Genomic DNA, 17,498 nt, shown 5'->3' with positions numbered 1-17,498 from the left:
GAACTTTTAGAAGTTATCATTTATAGTTTGACTGATGAACATTCCCACTGATGACTCTTTTCACATGATCATGACTAACAAACGAGGATCTGTCAAACTCAGTGAATTATTGTATGCCATGGATTGATGGGATAAAAGTTTGTGTTGAGTTCCTAACCTCTGTTCTGCGTGAGAAGTGATTCACCAGCCTTCCTCCCCCTCTTTCTCTCCCCCTTCCCATAACCAGATCTGCCTAAGTCGCTATCAAACAACTCCTATAAGTGGTGAGAGGGGGGACAGTGGAAGAAGCTTGTGAACATGATCTTTGCTTACGTTTTTGGTGTGTGGTATTGAAGGGACTGGGCCGTAAGAAGGATCAAACCTTTCTGAATGTAATATTCTCTTTCTCAACCAGCTGTTTTATTACTTAAATATCCCAGTACCACAAAGCCATGCAGACACTGATTTCCAATTCACCATCTTTTGTAAGAAACAGTAAGAGAAATGAATCCATCCCATTTTTTTTTTAATGTTAAACTTCAGGTACTATGACCTCTAATTACTACCTGTAGCTGAATACAAATGCTAGGTCTTACTCTGCTGTACACCATACAACAGTCTGTAAGTGATTTGAGCCTGGACTATTTTGCAGTGAGGTTTTGATATGTTCTCACTTTGATCGTTGCATCTCGCTTTCAGAATAAGGACACCATCACTTCAAATGTAAACTTTGATCAGGATCAAAATCCTAAACACGTTGCCTGACCATTTGAAGCAATTGATAACCTAAACTGAAAATATCATAGATTTAATGAAAGCTGAACCAGGTCTGAGTGGTATTTCTTTGTTCTCGTTACAGGGAAAAGCTTCTAGAATTTCTATACTCTGTGAAACAGCTTAATGGTTCCTTCACTATGCATGTGAGCGGAGAAGTTGATGTCAGGTGAGTTTTGATTATGACTGGCTCCTTATTGGAAGGCAGTAAGCACTGTGTTTAAGCATTGCTTAAAATAATTTGACCAGGTGATAGACATTTGGACAGAGCAGTGATTGCTTTCAAACTGTGCCTAATGTATTCACTGTGAAATAGTATATTTATCATTTTAAGTAAAATGGGCAAAACAGTATGCATGATATTTGTTCCTTTGTCCCAATTTTTGAGCATGATCTAATTCTGAATTTGTTTTTTAAATGTTTGGGTCATTTCCTTCATGGATCACATAAGACTCTTCTATTCTATTTCTTTGCAATGCATCATTTCAGTTAAAATAGAGACAAATAAGGGAATTTAGAAGAATAATTTGCTGCCAGGTGAAAGAAAACTGCCATGGTCGTTCTCATAAACACTTTGGGAATCCCATGTTTTAAATATACAGTGAGTGGAATACCTCACATACCCTCTACCTTAGTGTACATGGTCTCCATTTTGGTTGTTTTTATCTTTCAGCAAAAGACTTGGCTAATCTGCAATCTGCTGTGACTTGTTTTATAAAGCCTTTGGGCTAGAAATTTGTCTCGGGCGGTGGCGAAAAGCGGGCGCTACCTGATCGGCCGCCTGTTATACCCAGTGCCTGATTATTCAGTTCTTTTGCAGTCAATGCAACTGAATATTAGGCGCTGCGTATAACGGGCGGCCGATCCAATACCGCCCACTTTTCGCCACCGCCTGAAACGAATTTCTAGGCCAGTGTTTTATTTTTTAATTTATTCATTCATGGAATGTGGGCGTCGCTGGCAAGGCCAGCATTTATTGCCCATCCCTAATTGCCCTTGAGAAGGTGATGGTGAGCCACCTTCTTAAACCGTTGCAGTCCGAGTGGTGAAGGTACTCCCACAGTGCTGTTAGGTAAGGAATTCCGGGATTTTGACCCAGCGACGATAGAGGAACGGCGATATATTTCCAAGTCCGGGTGGTGTGTGACTGGAGAGGAACTTGGAGGTGGTAGTGTTTCCATCCACCTGCTGCCCTTGTCCTTCTAGGTGGTAGAGGTCGCGGTTTTTGGAGGTGCTGCCGAAGAAGCCTTGGCAAGTTGCTGCAGTGCATCTTGTAGATGGTACACACTGCAGCCACAGTATGCCGGTGGTGGAGGGAGTGAATGTTTAATGTGGTGGATGGGGTGCTGATCAAGCGATCTGCTTTGTCCTGGATGGTGTCGAGTCTCCTGAGTGTTGTTGGAGCTGCACTCATCCAGGCAAGTGGAATGTATTCCATCACACTTGTGCCTTGTAGATGGAAAGGCTTTGGGGATTGTGACCTACTCTTGTAGCCACAGTATTTATGTGGCTGGTCCAGTTAAGTTTCTGGTCAATGGTGACTCCCAAGATGTTGATAGTGGGGGATTCGACGATTGTAATGCCATTGAACGCCATGGGGAGGTGGTTAGACTCCCTCATTTGTTAGAGATGGTGATTGCCTGGCATTTGTGTGGCACGAATGTTACTTGCCACTTATCAGCCCCAGCCTGGATGTTGTCCAGCTCTTGTTGCATGCGGGCATGGACTGCTTCATTATCTGAGGAATTGTGAATGGAACTGAACACTGCAATCATTAGTGAACATCCGCACTTCTGACCTTATGATGGAGGGAAGGTCATTGATGAAGCAGCTGAAGATGGTTGGGCCTAGGACACTACCCTGAGGAACTCCTGCAGCGATGTCCTAGGGCTGAGATGATTGGCCTCAACAACCAGAACCATCTTCCTTTGTGCTAAGTATGCCTCCAGCCACTGGAGAGTATTCCCCTTGATTCCCATTGTCTTCAGTTTTACTAGGGCTTCTTGGTGCCACACTCAGTCAAATGCTGCCTTGATGTCAAGGGCAGTCACTCTCACCTCACTTCTGGAATTCAGCTCTTTTGTCCATATTTGGACCAAGGCTGTAATAGGGTCTGAAACCGAGTGGTCCTGGTGGAACCTAAACTGAGCATCAGTGAGCAGGTTATTGGTGAGCAAGTGCCACTTGATCGCACTTTCGACGACACTTTCCATCACTTTGTTGATGATTGAGAGTAGGCTGATGGGGCAGTACTTGGCCAGATTGAATACTAGTTCTAAAGCACAAATATTCAGCACTACAGCTAACAATTTGTGCTTTTGAACTAGTCAGCGCCCATAGCCTTTGCTGTTTCCAGTGCGTTTAGCCGTTTCTTGATATCACGTGGAGTGAATCGAATTGGCTGAAGACTGACATCTGTGATGGTGGGGACCTCGGGAGGAGGCTGTGATGGATCATTCACTTGGCACTTCTGGCTGAAGATGGTTGTGAACGCATCAGTCTTGTCTTTCGCACTCGCGTGCTGGGCTCCGTCATCATTGAGGTTAGGGATGTTCATGGAGCCTTCTCCTCCCATTAGTTGTTTAATTGTCCTCCACCACTCACAACTGGATGTGGCAGGGCTGCAGAGCTTTGATCTGATCCGTTAGTTGTGGGATCGCCTAGCTCTGGCTATAGCATGATACTTCCGCTGTTTAGCTGTGTAGCTTCACCAGGTTGACACTCATTTTCAGGTATAACTGGTACTGCTCCTGGAATGCTGCTCTTCACTCCTCATTGAACCAGAGTTGGTCCCCTGGCTTGATGGTAATGGTAAAGTGAGGGATATGCAAGGCCATGAGGTTACAGATTGTGGTGGAATACAATTCTGCTGCTGTTGATGGCCCACAACCAATGTTCCCTTTAAGCTGTGCAGCCGCGCAACACTGTAGAAGTCCCGCTCAGCCAGCTCACCAGCTTTTAAATGGAAAAAAACATGCATGCGTGGAATTTTGATGGGGCCGCGCAACCTGTTAAAGGGGCCGCGCGGCCCCAAAAATAATTAGAGGGAACATTGCCCACAACGCCTCATGGATGCCCAGTTTTGAGCTGCTAGATCTGTTCTGAATCTATCCCATTTAGCACAGTGGTAGTGCCACACAACACGATGGAGGGTGAAGACAGGATGTCGTCTCCAGAAAGACTGTGCGGTGGTCACTTCTAGCAATACTGTCATGGACAGATTGCTGAGGATGAGGTTAAGTAGGTTTTTCCCTCGCGTTGTTTCTCTCGCCACCTGCCGCAGGCCCAGTCTGGCAGCTATGCCCTTCAGGACTCGGCCAGCTTGGTCAGTAGTGGTGCTCCCGAGCCATTTTTGGCAATGGACATTGAAGTCCCTCAACCAGAGTGCATTCTGTGTCCTTGCTAACCTCTGCTTCTTCCAAGTGGTGTTCAACATGGAGGAGTACTGATTCATCAGCTGAATGAGGGCGGTAGGTGGTAATCAGCAGGAGGTTTCCTTGACCATGTTTGACCTGATTCCATGAGACAGATATGGGGTCCGGAGTCAAAGTTGAGGACTCCCATGCCCACTGCCTCCCGACTATATACCACTGTGCTGCCACGTAGTGGGTCTGTCCTGCCGGTGGGACAGGGAATACCCAGAGGTGGTGATGGAGGAGTCTGGGACGTTGAAGGAGGATTATTTAAGCAGGGCCTGTGTATTCTGAATTTCACAACAAATAGTTTTCCCCATTGATGGGCCTTCAATAACCACAAAACTAGAAGTTATAGACTTAAACAAGTTGGCTTTTAATCACTAAGATCAGAGCTAACATCTCAACACGCCGACTGGTTCACAGGAATGAGTCATACAGATCCTGGGATCTTTATGTAAGAGAAGTCAGGGGCGGAGCCAAGAGCCAAGACCTGGAACCTCCCAGGTTAGTCGGGAAAGAGGAAGTGAAACTATACACAGTGGGGGAGGGTAATATACATGAGTGCAAAACGAATACAGGATCAAGACAAACAGATTTCATTACACCCATACAGAAAATGTATCAATCTGAACTTCAAGGCTATTCAGTTGATCACTGCAGCAGTTATATGTTCGGAACAGGCACAATCTCGATAAATGTAATCACTCAGCCCATTAGCTGGAGTCTTTGCTGATTATTTGAATGTTCTTCCTTGAAGGAAGAAAACCTTGAGTAAATCTGACCTTGTTTGTCCCTAGTTGCCCATGGAGAAACATTTGTATTTTACTTCTTCGAGCCTTCCTCCATTCATGTAACAGCTCCAGGCTTCTACTTGTCACATCTTCATGTTAGCAATCAAAAGTCACAATCCTGGAGAATCAAGGATATGAATCTGCATCTCAGTGCCTTTGATTGATTGAAAAATATGCATTTGCTTGAAACTTTAATTTTTTGAATGAGAGACTTTCCAGTTTTGATGTCTTTTCCGCTAAAAGCATCTTAGAGATATGAATCTGGTTTGTTGGGGTAGCGGGCTGCCTTACTGTCTCATTCAGTAATTTGCTTTCTTTCATCTTGAATGATGAAACGAGAAAAAAAAAGCCACGGACCACTTGAGGGCAGTTTGGATTTTCAAGCTGTGCCGGTTATATATCCTGCTGTAAAGGACCACTCCCATAAGTGGGTTGTGGTTCCCAATGAACTCAAGTGGGACCTTAAATACACAATATCTGGTAATGTTGCATTACCAGGGCGAAACATAATGTACAGGAAACTTTCTGGTATCCAGCACTGACGGGACCGAGCTGGTGCCGTACCATCAAAACTGCCGGAGAAACCAGCGCTAATGTTAAAACATACGGAGCTTTTGAGCTCCATGTGAATCAACAAACCCTGTTGCTTCAAAACAGTCAGCCGCAGCTTAAAAGCGTCTCTGTAGCTAAGCAACAGCTTCAGCTAGACCTTGCAGAGCCTGACTGGGGAAAAAAAAGCAACGAGAAGTAAAAAAAACTTATAGGAAATGGCTCCTGAATTTTGCCGGTAGATAGGGCTTTCCGGACATTTAACTGGTTAAAAGAAAGTTTCCTGTAATTTGTTCACTGGAAATGACACAAGCTGTCGGGCCATGTGACGTTGGCTTGCAATCTATGAATCGGGTTTATTAAAATTAAATATTCAACAGTGTCAAAATGACACCGCTCATCCAATTCTTTGGTTCACAAAATAACAAAGGCACAACACTTCACTAATTCTTAATAACACTGAACCTGGACCAGCCTCCATAATACAAAACTTAAATGTGATGAGTCCACCTCAGAACTTTCACCTGTTTTCACATCGATAGAACAAGAATTGCTGAACTGGATAAATTTTTCACAATATATTCCTCTACCTGAGCATGGAGCTGTCAATCAACAATCAAAAGATACAATGACATCTGGCTGGCTGAAGTACCTGGTAGCTTGAAAATTACCTCTTATCTTTCAACGGATCTAAGACAATAGCTATTTCCTGACTGAAATCAATGTCAAAGTCCATTGATGCCACATTAATACCTGAAACTGCCTTTAAACCCAAGCCAGACCTGTGAATGTGGATTCTTTTCCAACCAAGAAATCATCTGCAGTGATTAATTTAAAATGGTATTTTCTTAACACGTCACACCTTGAACACCATTCTGCTACTGCAAAGCATTTTTATCTTTGGAATGTCCAATTATTCAACCATAATTGTGGGAGCAAACAATATTTGAAAGCTAATATTTCTTTTCTAGAAAAATTAAATTAAAAGTTTGTTTGGGAGTATCTGATGTTGATGCCGAGTGCACAAAAATAGAAGATTCTCCAGTACTGACACCTTGATGAATGCAAAAATTCATCCAAAATAGGAATTGCATCACCATCAATGTTGTACTGTAATAATAAAATTGTTCTAAAGAATTAACTTTTTTTCCAGAGTAAATATATTTTTGTTTATAATAATGCTGCTAGTCTTGTCTGGGGTGTAATATCTACAGCCTACAGAGTCTGACAATGCAAAGGAAGGACATTAACCTGTGTTGATGTACAGGATGCTTAGCTTTAATAGTTTTTCTCCTGTTGCCTGATTAAAACTGCAGCTTCTGAAATTGCTTGTTTGCAAGGGAAATTCACTGTTCATAGGATTAAATGCCCTTGTTTTTGATAAATTATCGACGGCAGTGATATGAAGAATGAAAATTACAAATTCATTATTTCAAAAGGTCCCTATTGATTTGGAATATTGATGATTAAATGATGCATGAAACAAAGTCACTGTTCTACAATTTTCTAGGAGTACCTACTGTGCGGCATCTGTTGCATCCTTAACAAACATCATCACACCTACACTGTTTGAAGGGACACCTGAGTGGGTGATAAGGTGAGCACATTTAAGAGGAGAAAAATCAATAGACAACTCGATTGCTTTCAAAGTTGTGAGTTAATAACATTGATTTTCAAAATGTATTGCTTACATGCTGCTTCTAAATAATCAAGTAATGTGAGAAAGCTATATTCAGACTGCTGGGATATGCTTAGATTCTCTACTCAGTTGCACTGTTTACTAGACATCTCCATGTTGTCCTTGGTTGGGAGGTTGGCCAGTCCTGTTGACATGCATTCCATGACTAGATGAGTCCACCAGGAGCAGCAGTTGTCCTTTCATTCCTCTCCCAAATAATCTGACCAAAGTGCAGAAACTTCTTAAACACGGTTGAGACTGGGATTGGAATTTGGGTCATCTCTCCATTTAATCAAATGCTCTTTATACAAAATATGTTTGAGTATCATCTCTAGTAGTTGGCTGATTGAAATCCCAGTAAATAGGTACATGCTGCCCTTTTGAGAGTATATTCTCTGCGCCCTCCTGCACCCGAGAATTATTCGGCTGATTCCTCCACAGTTGCTGTGTACAGGAAGTATGGAAGATGTTGTTAGAAGGGAGGCAAGTACCTCCTGTTAGGTCTCTAAACTATTGTGATGTAGATTTCTTTATTCTTAAGGAAATGCACAAGCATTTTTAGATCTGGCTTTGAAATCTGTTCATGTTAATGTGTGATAAATAAGTTACAAGTGAAGTAAAATGCAAATCAAATAATGACATTTAAGTCTATTGCATTGTAAGAAAAAAAATGTGTATAAGAGTGAACAAGTATTCAAGAAATTATCACTTCTTTTGAGAGGCTGTGTTTTTGTAATTTGCCCCGGATTTTGGGCCAATTTCAGGGTTCAGTGCTCAAGACCGATCATTTCATGTCAAAGCAAAAGGCTGAAAAAGCCACTGGTAAATATGAAGGATATGTCAAACCAGAAAATTGAGCATAGCCTTGCAGCAGATCCCCTTAGCATGTCTCTGCAGAAAGAAGTAGTACATAGGAAAAATGCTAAATTGCTGTTGGCTACCTTTGTAGTATGGTGACAACTTTGTTTCCTTTGCAGGTGTCAGAACTGGGAGGGTGGGATTGGCGGTATACCTGGAATGGAAGCCCATGGTGGCTACACTTTCTGTGGCATGGCTGCCATGGTCATCCTTAAAAAGGAATGGATGTTGGACCTCCGAGCTTTGTTAGTAAGTCAGACGTTCTCTACTTTTTTGGCTTGTTTTGTATAAAATAATATTGTGTCTCCAGTTAGGTACCTTAGCTGAGAGAACAGATTGGATTAAATGATGGCTCCCAGCTGCAAGTACCAAAGTGACTACCTCGGTAGCGATCATGGGATATCCAGACTGCCATCACGTTTCTACTAAATTGGAGCATTGAACTTTCAGTCTAGTCAACAATAGTAATAGACCAGAATATCTAACTTTGCAATTCCTCGACCCTCCATTGATTGTTTTTGATTCCACTTGCATTTTTTCCAGAATTCTTAACTATAGCCTTGGAGAGAGTTTATACATCTCCATGAAAATTGTAGTGTTTAATTGTGGCTTGTCATAACCCATCGTAACATTTTTATTCCAGTCACTGAATATTAATCTTCTACTATTGGCATATGAACTCATTTGTAAAGAATTTTGGATGATTGCACAGGACAAACCAGTTGAAATGACGGCTGTTCATTTTTTTTCTCGAGGAAGGAGTTTGCAAACCTATTAAAACTAATGGAGCTGGGATTATTTTTAACAATAGTAGAGGTTTTTTTTTCAGAAAATGGTGACCATCACTTGAAATGAGAGATTTGACCTTTGGGTGGTAGCTGCTAAGACTTCCCTAAAAAAAAAGATCAAAAACTGGTTTCTACCTCGGTATCAACTGACTTGTCTTCTCTCTTGTAATGCGAATCATATCTTCAGGATTTGCCTCATGACATTTTCTTGAGTACAGTTCCCAAATCTGAACTTTTAAATCCTTGTCCACTCTTGGATCTGGATTCCTGCAAGATTGGAGTCTGGCAAATGTAACACCCATTTTTAAAAAGGGTGACAAGCTAACCTGAGATTAACACTATAGCAACACTGTAACATTTGTTGTCGGGAAAATTTTGGAATCTTCAATTCAAAATGAAATTGCTAAATATCTAGATGTAAAGAAAATAATTAGCAAAGGGATTTCATAAAGGAAGAACAAATGTGATGGAGCTGTTTGAGGAGTTGACAGCTTTGATGGGTGGAGGAAATGCAGTGAATGTGGTGAACTTGGACTTCAGAAAGCCTTTGACAAGGTACCACGCAGGAAATTAGAGAAGATTGAGGGTTAAGGAGTTGGGGGAAGGGCAGCAAATATGATTTTTTTTTTTAATTGGTTAGAAGGGAGAAAGCAGAGTGGAAGTTGAGGATAGTTTCTCAAAGTGATTGGAATTGGGCCGTAGAGTTCTGTTCTAGGATCGCATGAATGATTTGGATATAGGGCTAAAGGAAATGGTGTCCAAATTTGCAGATAATCCTAAAATGGAAGACATAGTAAATAATTCTGAAGACTAAAAGAAGTGCAAGGGGATATTAATAAGATGATGGTGTGGGCAAAAAAGTGGCAGATGGAATTCAGTGTCAGTAATTGTGTGTTGGTACATTTTGGTTAAAAAGAAGTGTTGATTATACTTTGAGTGGGTAAGCTGGGTTATGTAGAAAAGCAGTAGGGTTGGGGGGGGGGGGGTTGAATTCACAACCTCAAAAGCAGCACCTCAAGTGGATAAGGTTATTTAAAAAGCTAAATGAAAACTGGGTTTTATGGGGAGCGGTATAAAAATAATTGAGATGAACTGGTGAATCTATATAAAACCTGAGTAAGACTGCAAACTTTGTGATATCCGGCACCGACGGGACCAAGCTGTTGCCGTCCCATCAAAACTGCCGGTCAAACCAGCGCTAATGTTAAAACATACGGAGCTTTTGAGCTCGTATCTAGCAACAAACCCAGCTTCTAAACAGTTGGCGGTAGCTTGCAAGTGTCTCTGTAGCTAAGCAACAGCTTTAGCTAGACCTTGCAGAGCCTGACTGGTGGGGGGGAAAAAAGCAACGAAAAGAAAAAAAACTTACTGAACCGACTCCTGAATTTTGCCGGTGGATCGAGCATTCCAGACAGTTAACTTCCGGATAAACCAAAGTTTCCTGTATTAGGCAGTTTTGGGCTCTGCACTATAGGAAAGATGTTGACGCAGTAGAGAGAATACAGCATTCAAATGCTGCCTGGTATCAGGAAATACAAATCTAAAGAAAGACTTGGAAAAAGTGGTACTGTTTTCATTAGAACAAGGGAGATTATGGGATGATTTTATAGAAGTGTTTAAAATGATTAAGGGATGGGACAGGGTACATAGAAACAGACTGTTTCCAGTGATTGGCATAGATATAAGGTTAAATATAAGAGATTTAGGACAGAAACCAAAATAAACTTATTTTTTTAAGCATAGAGGGTTGTGAGGTTGTGCAATGCACTACCAGAGTAGTATTTGAAGCAGAGAATAGGGGTTAAATGAATTTACTTAGACTGGCAGAAGGTGGGAAATGGCGTTCCACAGGGATCGGTGCTGGGACCACTCTTGTTCACCATTTACATAAATGATTTGGACTCTGGAATCAGAAGTACAATTTAAAAATTTGCGGATAACACCAAATTGGGGGGATGTAGTTAGTACTGAGGAAGACTGTGACAAAATACAAGACAACGTTAATAAACTTGCAGAATGGGTGTGTAAATGGCAAATAAATTTCAATATACAGGAAACTTTGTGATATCCGGCACTGACGGGACTGGCGTGTTGCCGATCTATCAAAACTGCCGGACATACAAAGTTAATGTTGAAGCATACGGAGGTTTTCATCTCCGTATTTGACAACAAACACTGTTGCTTAGCAACAGCTTCTAAAGAGTCGGCTGCAGCTGCAAGCGTCTGTAGCTGTTGCTATAGCTACAGACCTTGCAGTGGTTGACTGGGGGAAAAAAAAGAACGAGATCTAAAAAAAACTTACAGAAAACGGCTCCTGATTTTTGCCGTTAGATCGAGTATTCCGGTCATACAACCTCCGGATAAACCAAGGTTTCCTGTAGCGTGAGGTAGTACATTTTGGTAGGAGGAATGAAAAGGCCACATACTCTTTGGGAAATAAGAGTCTAAATGGGGTACAGGTACACAAATCATTAAAAGTAAAAATGCAGGTTAAGAAGGCCATAGAAAATGCAAACAAAGCACTGGGGTTTATTTTAAGAGGAATAGAGTTGAAAAGCAGAGGGGTTATGTTAAACTTGTATAGAACCTTGGTTAGACCACACTTGGAGTACTGTGCACAGTTCTGATCTCTAAATTACAAAAAGAAGGTGCAAAAAAAGATTTACAACAATGATGCCAGAACTGAGAGGTTATAATTATCAGGAAAGAGTGAACAGGCTGGGGCTCTTTTCTCTAGAAAGCGAAGGCTGAGGTGAGGGATGACCTAATAGAGGTCTTTAAAATTATGAATGGATTTGATAGGATAGACATAGAGAAAATGTTTCCACTTGTGGAGGAGTCCAAAATGAAAGGATATAAATAAAATATCATCACTAATAAATCCAATAAGGAATTCAGGAGAAACGTCTTTTCCCAGAGAGTACCTCAGGAGCCTACTGTCAACAAGGGCAGATGTCAATGACGAAGTCCAACACTACCTTCAGTGTGCCAGTGCAGCCTTTGGTCGCCTGAGGAACAGTGTTTGAAAACCAGGACCTCAAACACAGCACCAAGCTGTAGTAGTAGCGATTCCCACCCTCCTGCATGCTTCAGAGACATGGACCATGTACAGCAGGCACCTCAAAGCACTGGAGAGGTACCACCAACGCTGCCTCTGCAAGATCCTGCAAATCCATTGGCAGGATAGGCGCACCAACATCAATGTTCTCGCTCAGGCCAACATCCCCAGCATCGAAGCTTTGACCACGCTCGATCAGCTCCGATGGACGGGCCACATTGTCCGCATGCCTGATACGAGACTCCCAAAACAAGTGCTCTACTCGGAGCTCCGACGGGGCAAGAGAGCCCCAGGTGGGCAGAGGAAACGCTTCAAGGGCACCCTCAAAGCCTCCTTGGAAAAAGTGCAAAATCCCCACCGACACCTGGGAATCCCTGGCCCAAGACTGCACAAAGTGGAGGAGAAGCATCCGGGAAAGCACTGAACACCTCTAGTCTCTTCACCTGGAGCAAGCGGAAGCCAAGCGCAAACAGCGGAAGGAGCGCACGTCAAGCCAAGCACCCCACCCACCCGCCCCTTCAACCACCGTCTGCCCCACCTGTGACAGAGACTGTAGGTCCCGCATTGGACTCATCAGTCACCTGAGAACTCATTTTTAGTGTGGAAGCAAGTCATCCTCAGTTCCGAGGGACTGCCTAAGAAGAAGACGTTAGAATGTGGAACTTGCTAGTTGAGGCGAGTAGCATAGATGCATTTAAGGAGCAGTTAGCGATCATAGCCTCTCTGTTACCTCATCAAAATACTCAGTCAAGTTAATCAAACGTGATTTGCCCTTAACAAATCCGTGCTGGATCTCCTTTATTAGTCCATGCTTGTCCAAGTGGCTGTTAATTTTCTCCCAGATTATTGTTTCTCAAAGTTTCCCCACCACTGACGTTAAACAGACTGGCCTGTAATTGCCAGGTTTATCCTTCTCTCCTTTTTTGAACAAGGGTATAACATTTGCAATCCTCCAGTCTTTCCGATCTCCCCTCATGACACCTCCATGCTCATCTTGTCCATGCAATCCACTTCCTGCTCCCTCGATCCTATTCCCACCAAACTGCTCACCACCCAACTTCCTTTTCTGGCTCCCATGTTAGCTGACATTGTTAATGGTTCTCCCTCCTCAGGTACTGTACCCATCTCCCTCAAATCTGCCGTCATCACCCCTCTCCTCAAAAAACCAACCCTTGATCCCTCCGTCCTTGCAAACTACCGCCGATCTCCAACCTCCCTTTCCTCTCAAGTCCTTGAACATGTTGTCACCTCCCAAATCTGTGCCCATCTTTCCCACAATTCCATGTTTGAATTCCTCCAATCGGGTTTCCGCCCTTGCCACAGTACCGAAACAGCTCTCATTAAAGTCACAAATGATATCCTTTGTGACTGTGACAAAGGTAAACTATCCCTCCTCGTCCTTCTTGATTTGTCTGCAGCCTTTGACACAGTTGACCACTCCATCCTTCTCCAACACCTCTCCACCGTCGTCCAGCTGGGTGGGACTGCACTCGCCTGGTTCCATTTTTATCTATCTATTCGTAGCCAGAGAATCACCTGCAACGGCTTCTCTTCCTGCTCCCGCATAGTTACCTCTGGTGTCCCACAAGGATCTATCCTTGGCCCCCTCCTATTTCTCATCTACATGTTGCCCCTTGGCGACATCATCCGAAAGCACAGCGTCAGTTTCCACATTTACGCTATGACACCTAGCTCTACCTCACTACCACTTCTCTCAACCCCTCCACGGTCTCTAAATTGTCTGACTGCTTGTCCAACATCCAGTTTTGAATGAGCAGAAATTTTCTCCAATTAAATATTGGGAAGACCAAAGCCATTGTTTTCGGTCCCCGCTACAAACTCCGTTCCCTAGCCACTGACTCCATCCCTCTCCCTAACATCTGTCTGAGGCTGAACCACACTGTTTGCAACCTTGGTGTCTTATTTACCCTGAAATGAGCTTCCGACCACATATCCGCAGCATAACTAAGACCGCCTATTTCCACCTCCGTAACATCGCCCGTCTCCGCCCTTGCCTCAGCTCATCCGCTGCTGAAACCCTCATCCATGCCTTTGTTATCTCTAGACTTGACTATTCCAACGCACTCCTGGTTGGCCTCCCACATTCTACCCTACCTAAACTTGAGGTGATCCAAAACTCAGCTGCCCGTGTCCTAAATCGCACCAAGTCCCGTTCACCCATCACCCCTGTGCTCACTGATCTACATTGGCTCCTGGTTAAGCAACGGCTTGATTTCAAAATTCTCATCCTTGTTTTCAAATCCCTCCATGGCCTCACCCCTCCCTATCCCTGTAATCTCCTTCAGCCCCACAACCCCCGGAGATATCTGCGCTCCTCTAATTCTGGCCTCTTGAGCATCCCTGATTATAGTCGCTCAACCATTGGTGGCCGTGCCTTCTGTGGCCTCGGCCCTAAGCTCTGGAATTCCCTGCCTAAACCTGTCCGCCTCGCTACCTCTCTTTCCTCCTTTAAGACACTCCTTAAAACCTACCTCTTTGACCAAGCTTTTGGTCACCTGTCCTAATTTCTCCTTATGTGGCTCAGTGTCACATTTTTTTGTCTTTTAATACTCCTGTGAAGCGCCTTGGGATGTTTTACTACGTTAAATGTCAGTCAGGCAGCATCTCAGGAATAGTGATCATAGAATCGTACGGTTTAGATTAGTTATGGAGAAGGACAAGGAGCAATTGAGAATAAAAATAACTTAACTGGAGGAGGGCCAATTTCAGCGAATTGAGGGGGGATCTGGCCTGGGTAAACTGCAGTCAAAGACTGGCAGGCAGAAATGTAATGGAGCAACAGGCGGCCTTTAAGTAGATGGTTCGAATACAGTCTAGGTACATTCCTACAAGGGGGAAAGGAAGGGCAACCAAAGCCAGAGATCCCTAGATGACGAAGGAGTTAGAGTAGGATGAAGCAGAAACAGATGTCAATGTGATAATGCAAGAAAGAATCAGGCTGAATATAAAAAGTACAGAGAAGTGAAAAAGGAAACAAGTGGGGCAAAGAGACAGTAGGAGAATAAATTGGCGGCTAACATAAAGGGAATTCAAAGGTCTCCTATAGGCATAGTAACAGTAAAAGGGTTGTTAGAGGAGCGGTGGGGCTGATTAGGGGCCAAAATCGAGATCTATTGGTGGAGCAGAAGCATGGATGAGGTACTAAATGAGTACTTTACATGGGTATTTAGCAAGGAAGAGGTCTTTGCCAAAACTATGGTAAACAAGTAGGTTGCCGGGATACTGGATGAGATTAAAAATAGATAAAGACAAGGTACTGGAAAGGCTGGCAGTACTTAAAGTGGATAAGTTACCCAGTCTGGATGGGATGCATCCTAGGCTGCTGACGGAAGTAAGGGGAGGTGCTGGCCATTCCTCCTTCAATACAGGGGTAGTGCTAAACAACAACAACTTGACATTTTCCACTTGACCCACTTCATTCCCCAGGACTAGATCCAGCAATGCCTCCTTCCTTGTTGGGCAGGAAACATACTGATCAACAAAGTTTTCCTGAACAGACTTCAGAAATTCCTCCCCTTCTCTGCCCTTAACACAATCAATGCCCTATACAATTTGGGGTAGTTAAAGTCTCCCATTATCACTACTCTATAGTTCCTGCACCTCTCTGTAATTTTTTTGCAAATCTGCTCCTCTAGCTCCTTCCCACTATTTGGTGGCCTATAAAATACACCAAGTAGCAAAATAGCTCCTTTATTGTTTCTTAACTCCAACCAAATAGATTCTGTCTTTGACCTCTCAAGGACATTCTTTCTAGCGCTGTAATATTTTCGTTAATCAAAACTGCTACCCCAACTACTCCTGATTTTTTCCTTCTCTATCTTTCCTGAATACGTTGTACCCAGGAATATTAAGCATCCTGTCCTTTTTTGAGCCAGGTCTCCGTTATAGCCACTACATCATATTCCCGCGTGGCTATTTGCGTCTGCCGCTCACCAAACTTATTAACCACACTTTGTGCATTTACACACATGCACTCCCAACCTAACTTAGGCCTCTTTGTATTTTTTATGATACCACTTAATTCTGTATTACTTCTAATTCTACCTGTCTTTCCCAGTTCTCTGTGCAATTTGTTTCTATTTTTTAATACTACATCTTGGTGCCCAACCCTCTGCCGAATTAGTTTAAACCCTCCCCCGCAGCACTGATTTACCTGCCCACAAGGGTATTGGTCCCAGCTCTGTTTGGGTGCAACCCGTCCATCTTGAACAGGTCCATTCTGCCACAGAACTGGTCCTAATGTCTCAGGAATCTGAAGCCCCCCCTCCTGCACCATTTCTCTAGCTACGCAATAACCTGCCATACACTCCTGTTTCTACTCTCACTAGTGCATGGCAATGGGAGTAATCCAGAAATTACTTCCGTTGAGGTCCTGCTTTTTACCTTCCTCTCTAGCTCCTGAGACTCGGTCTGCAGGACCTCAATCCTTTTCCTCCCTTTGTTGTTGGTTCCAACATGGACCACGACTTCTGGCTCTTCCCCCCGCAGAATGTTCTGCACCCTCTGTGATGGTCCTTATTCGGCACCAGGGAGGCAATTTACCACACGGGTCTCGCGCGACGGTAGCAGAACTGCCTGTCTGTCCCCCTAACAATCGAATCCCCAATTACTGCTGCATTCCTACACTTTGCTGTATCCTCTGTACAGTCCTTTGTCTCACGGTGCTAGGCTCAGGACTGCACTCCTTCAGGGTGTCGTCGCCCTCACTGGTATTCAATGCTGAATATCGGTTTGAGATTGTCACACTTGCGAAGGTTTCCTGCCCTGCCTGCCTCTTTCTACCCTTCCAGGTAGCCACCCGCTTGCTATTCTGCACTCTTATCTGGCTGTGGGGTGACCACCTCTTGGAACCTGCAATCCAGGAACCATTCAGTCACCCGTATGCCCTGCAGTGAATCCAGCTGTGCCTGAAGCTCAGAAACCCTACTCAGAAGCAACATAAAAGGTTACTACACAAGATAAGAGCTCACGGGGTTGGGGGTAATATACTAGCATGGATAGAGGATTGGCTAACTAACAGAAAACAGAGAGTCGGGATAAATGGGTCATTTTCAGGTTGGCAACCTGTAACTAGTGGGGTGCAACAGGGATCAGTGCTGGGGCCTCAACTATTTACAATCTATATTAATGACTTGGATGAAGGGACTGAGTGTAATGTAGCCAAATTTGCTGATGAAACAAAGATAGGTGGGAAAGCAAATTGTGTGGAGGACGCAAAGAATCTCCAAAGGGATATAGATAGGCTAAGTGAGTGGGCAAAAATCTGGCAGATGGAGTTTAATGTGGGAAAATGCGAGGAAAAATAAAAAAGCAAATTATTATTTAAATAGGGAGAGATTACAAAATGCTGAAGTACAGAGTGATCTGGGGGTCCTTGTACATGAATCACGAAAAGTTAGCATGCAGGTACAGCAAGTAATTAGGAAGGCAAATGGAGTGTTGGCCTTTATTGCAAAGGGGATGGAGTATAAAAGTAGGGAAGTCCTGTTACAACTGTACAGGGCATTGGTGAGACCACACCTGGAGTACTGCGTACAGTTTTAGTCTCCTTATTTAAGGAAGGATATACTTGCATTGGAGGCAGTC

General features: G+C 43.5%; 1 protein-coding gene across 6 annotated transcripts in view; it reads left to right on the top strand.

Annotated features, from left to right (window-relative positions):
* fntb (farnesyltransferase, CAAX box, subunit beta) overlaps positions 1–17,498 on the top strand; it is a 120,461-nt gene that overhangs the window by 74,378 nt on the left and 28,585 nt on the right. For all 6 annotated transcript variants that reach the window (XM_086003558.1, XM_086003559.1, XM_086003561.1 and 3 more), the window contains 3 exons: positions 839–922; positions 7,020–7,106; positions 8,165–8,294. In XM_086003558.1, the coding sequence (XP_085859684.1) occupies positions 839–922; positions 7,020–7,106; positions 8,165–8,294 (301 nt within the window). The remainder of the gene's footprint in view (positions 1–838; positions 923–7,019; positions 7,107–8,164; positions 8,295–17,498) is intronic.

The sequence above is a fragment of the Somniosus microcephalus genome, chromosome 12 (assembly GCF_052327205.1).
Source record: "Somniosus microcephalus isolate GS21.2 chromosome 12, FLI_Smic_1.0, whole genome shotgun sequence".
In the NCBI taxonomy this organism is placed as follows: domain Eukaryota; kingdom Metazoa; phylum Chordata; class Chondrichthyes; order Squaliformes; family Somniosidae; genus Somniosus; species Somniosus microcephalus.
This window is presented reverse-complemented; position numbering and strand designations above follow the sequence as displayed.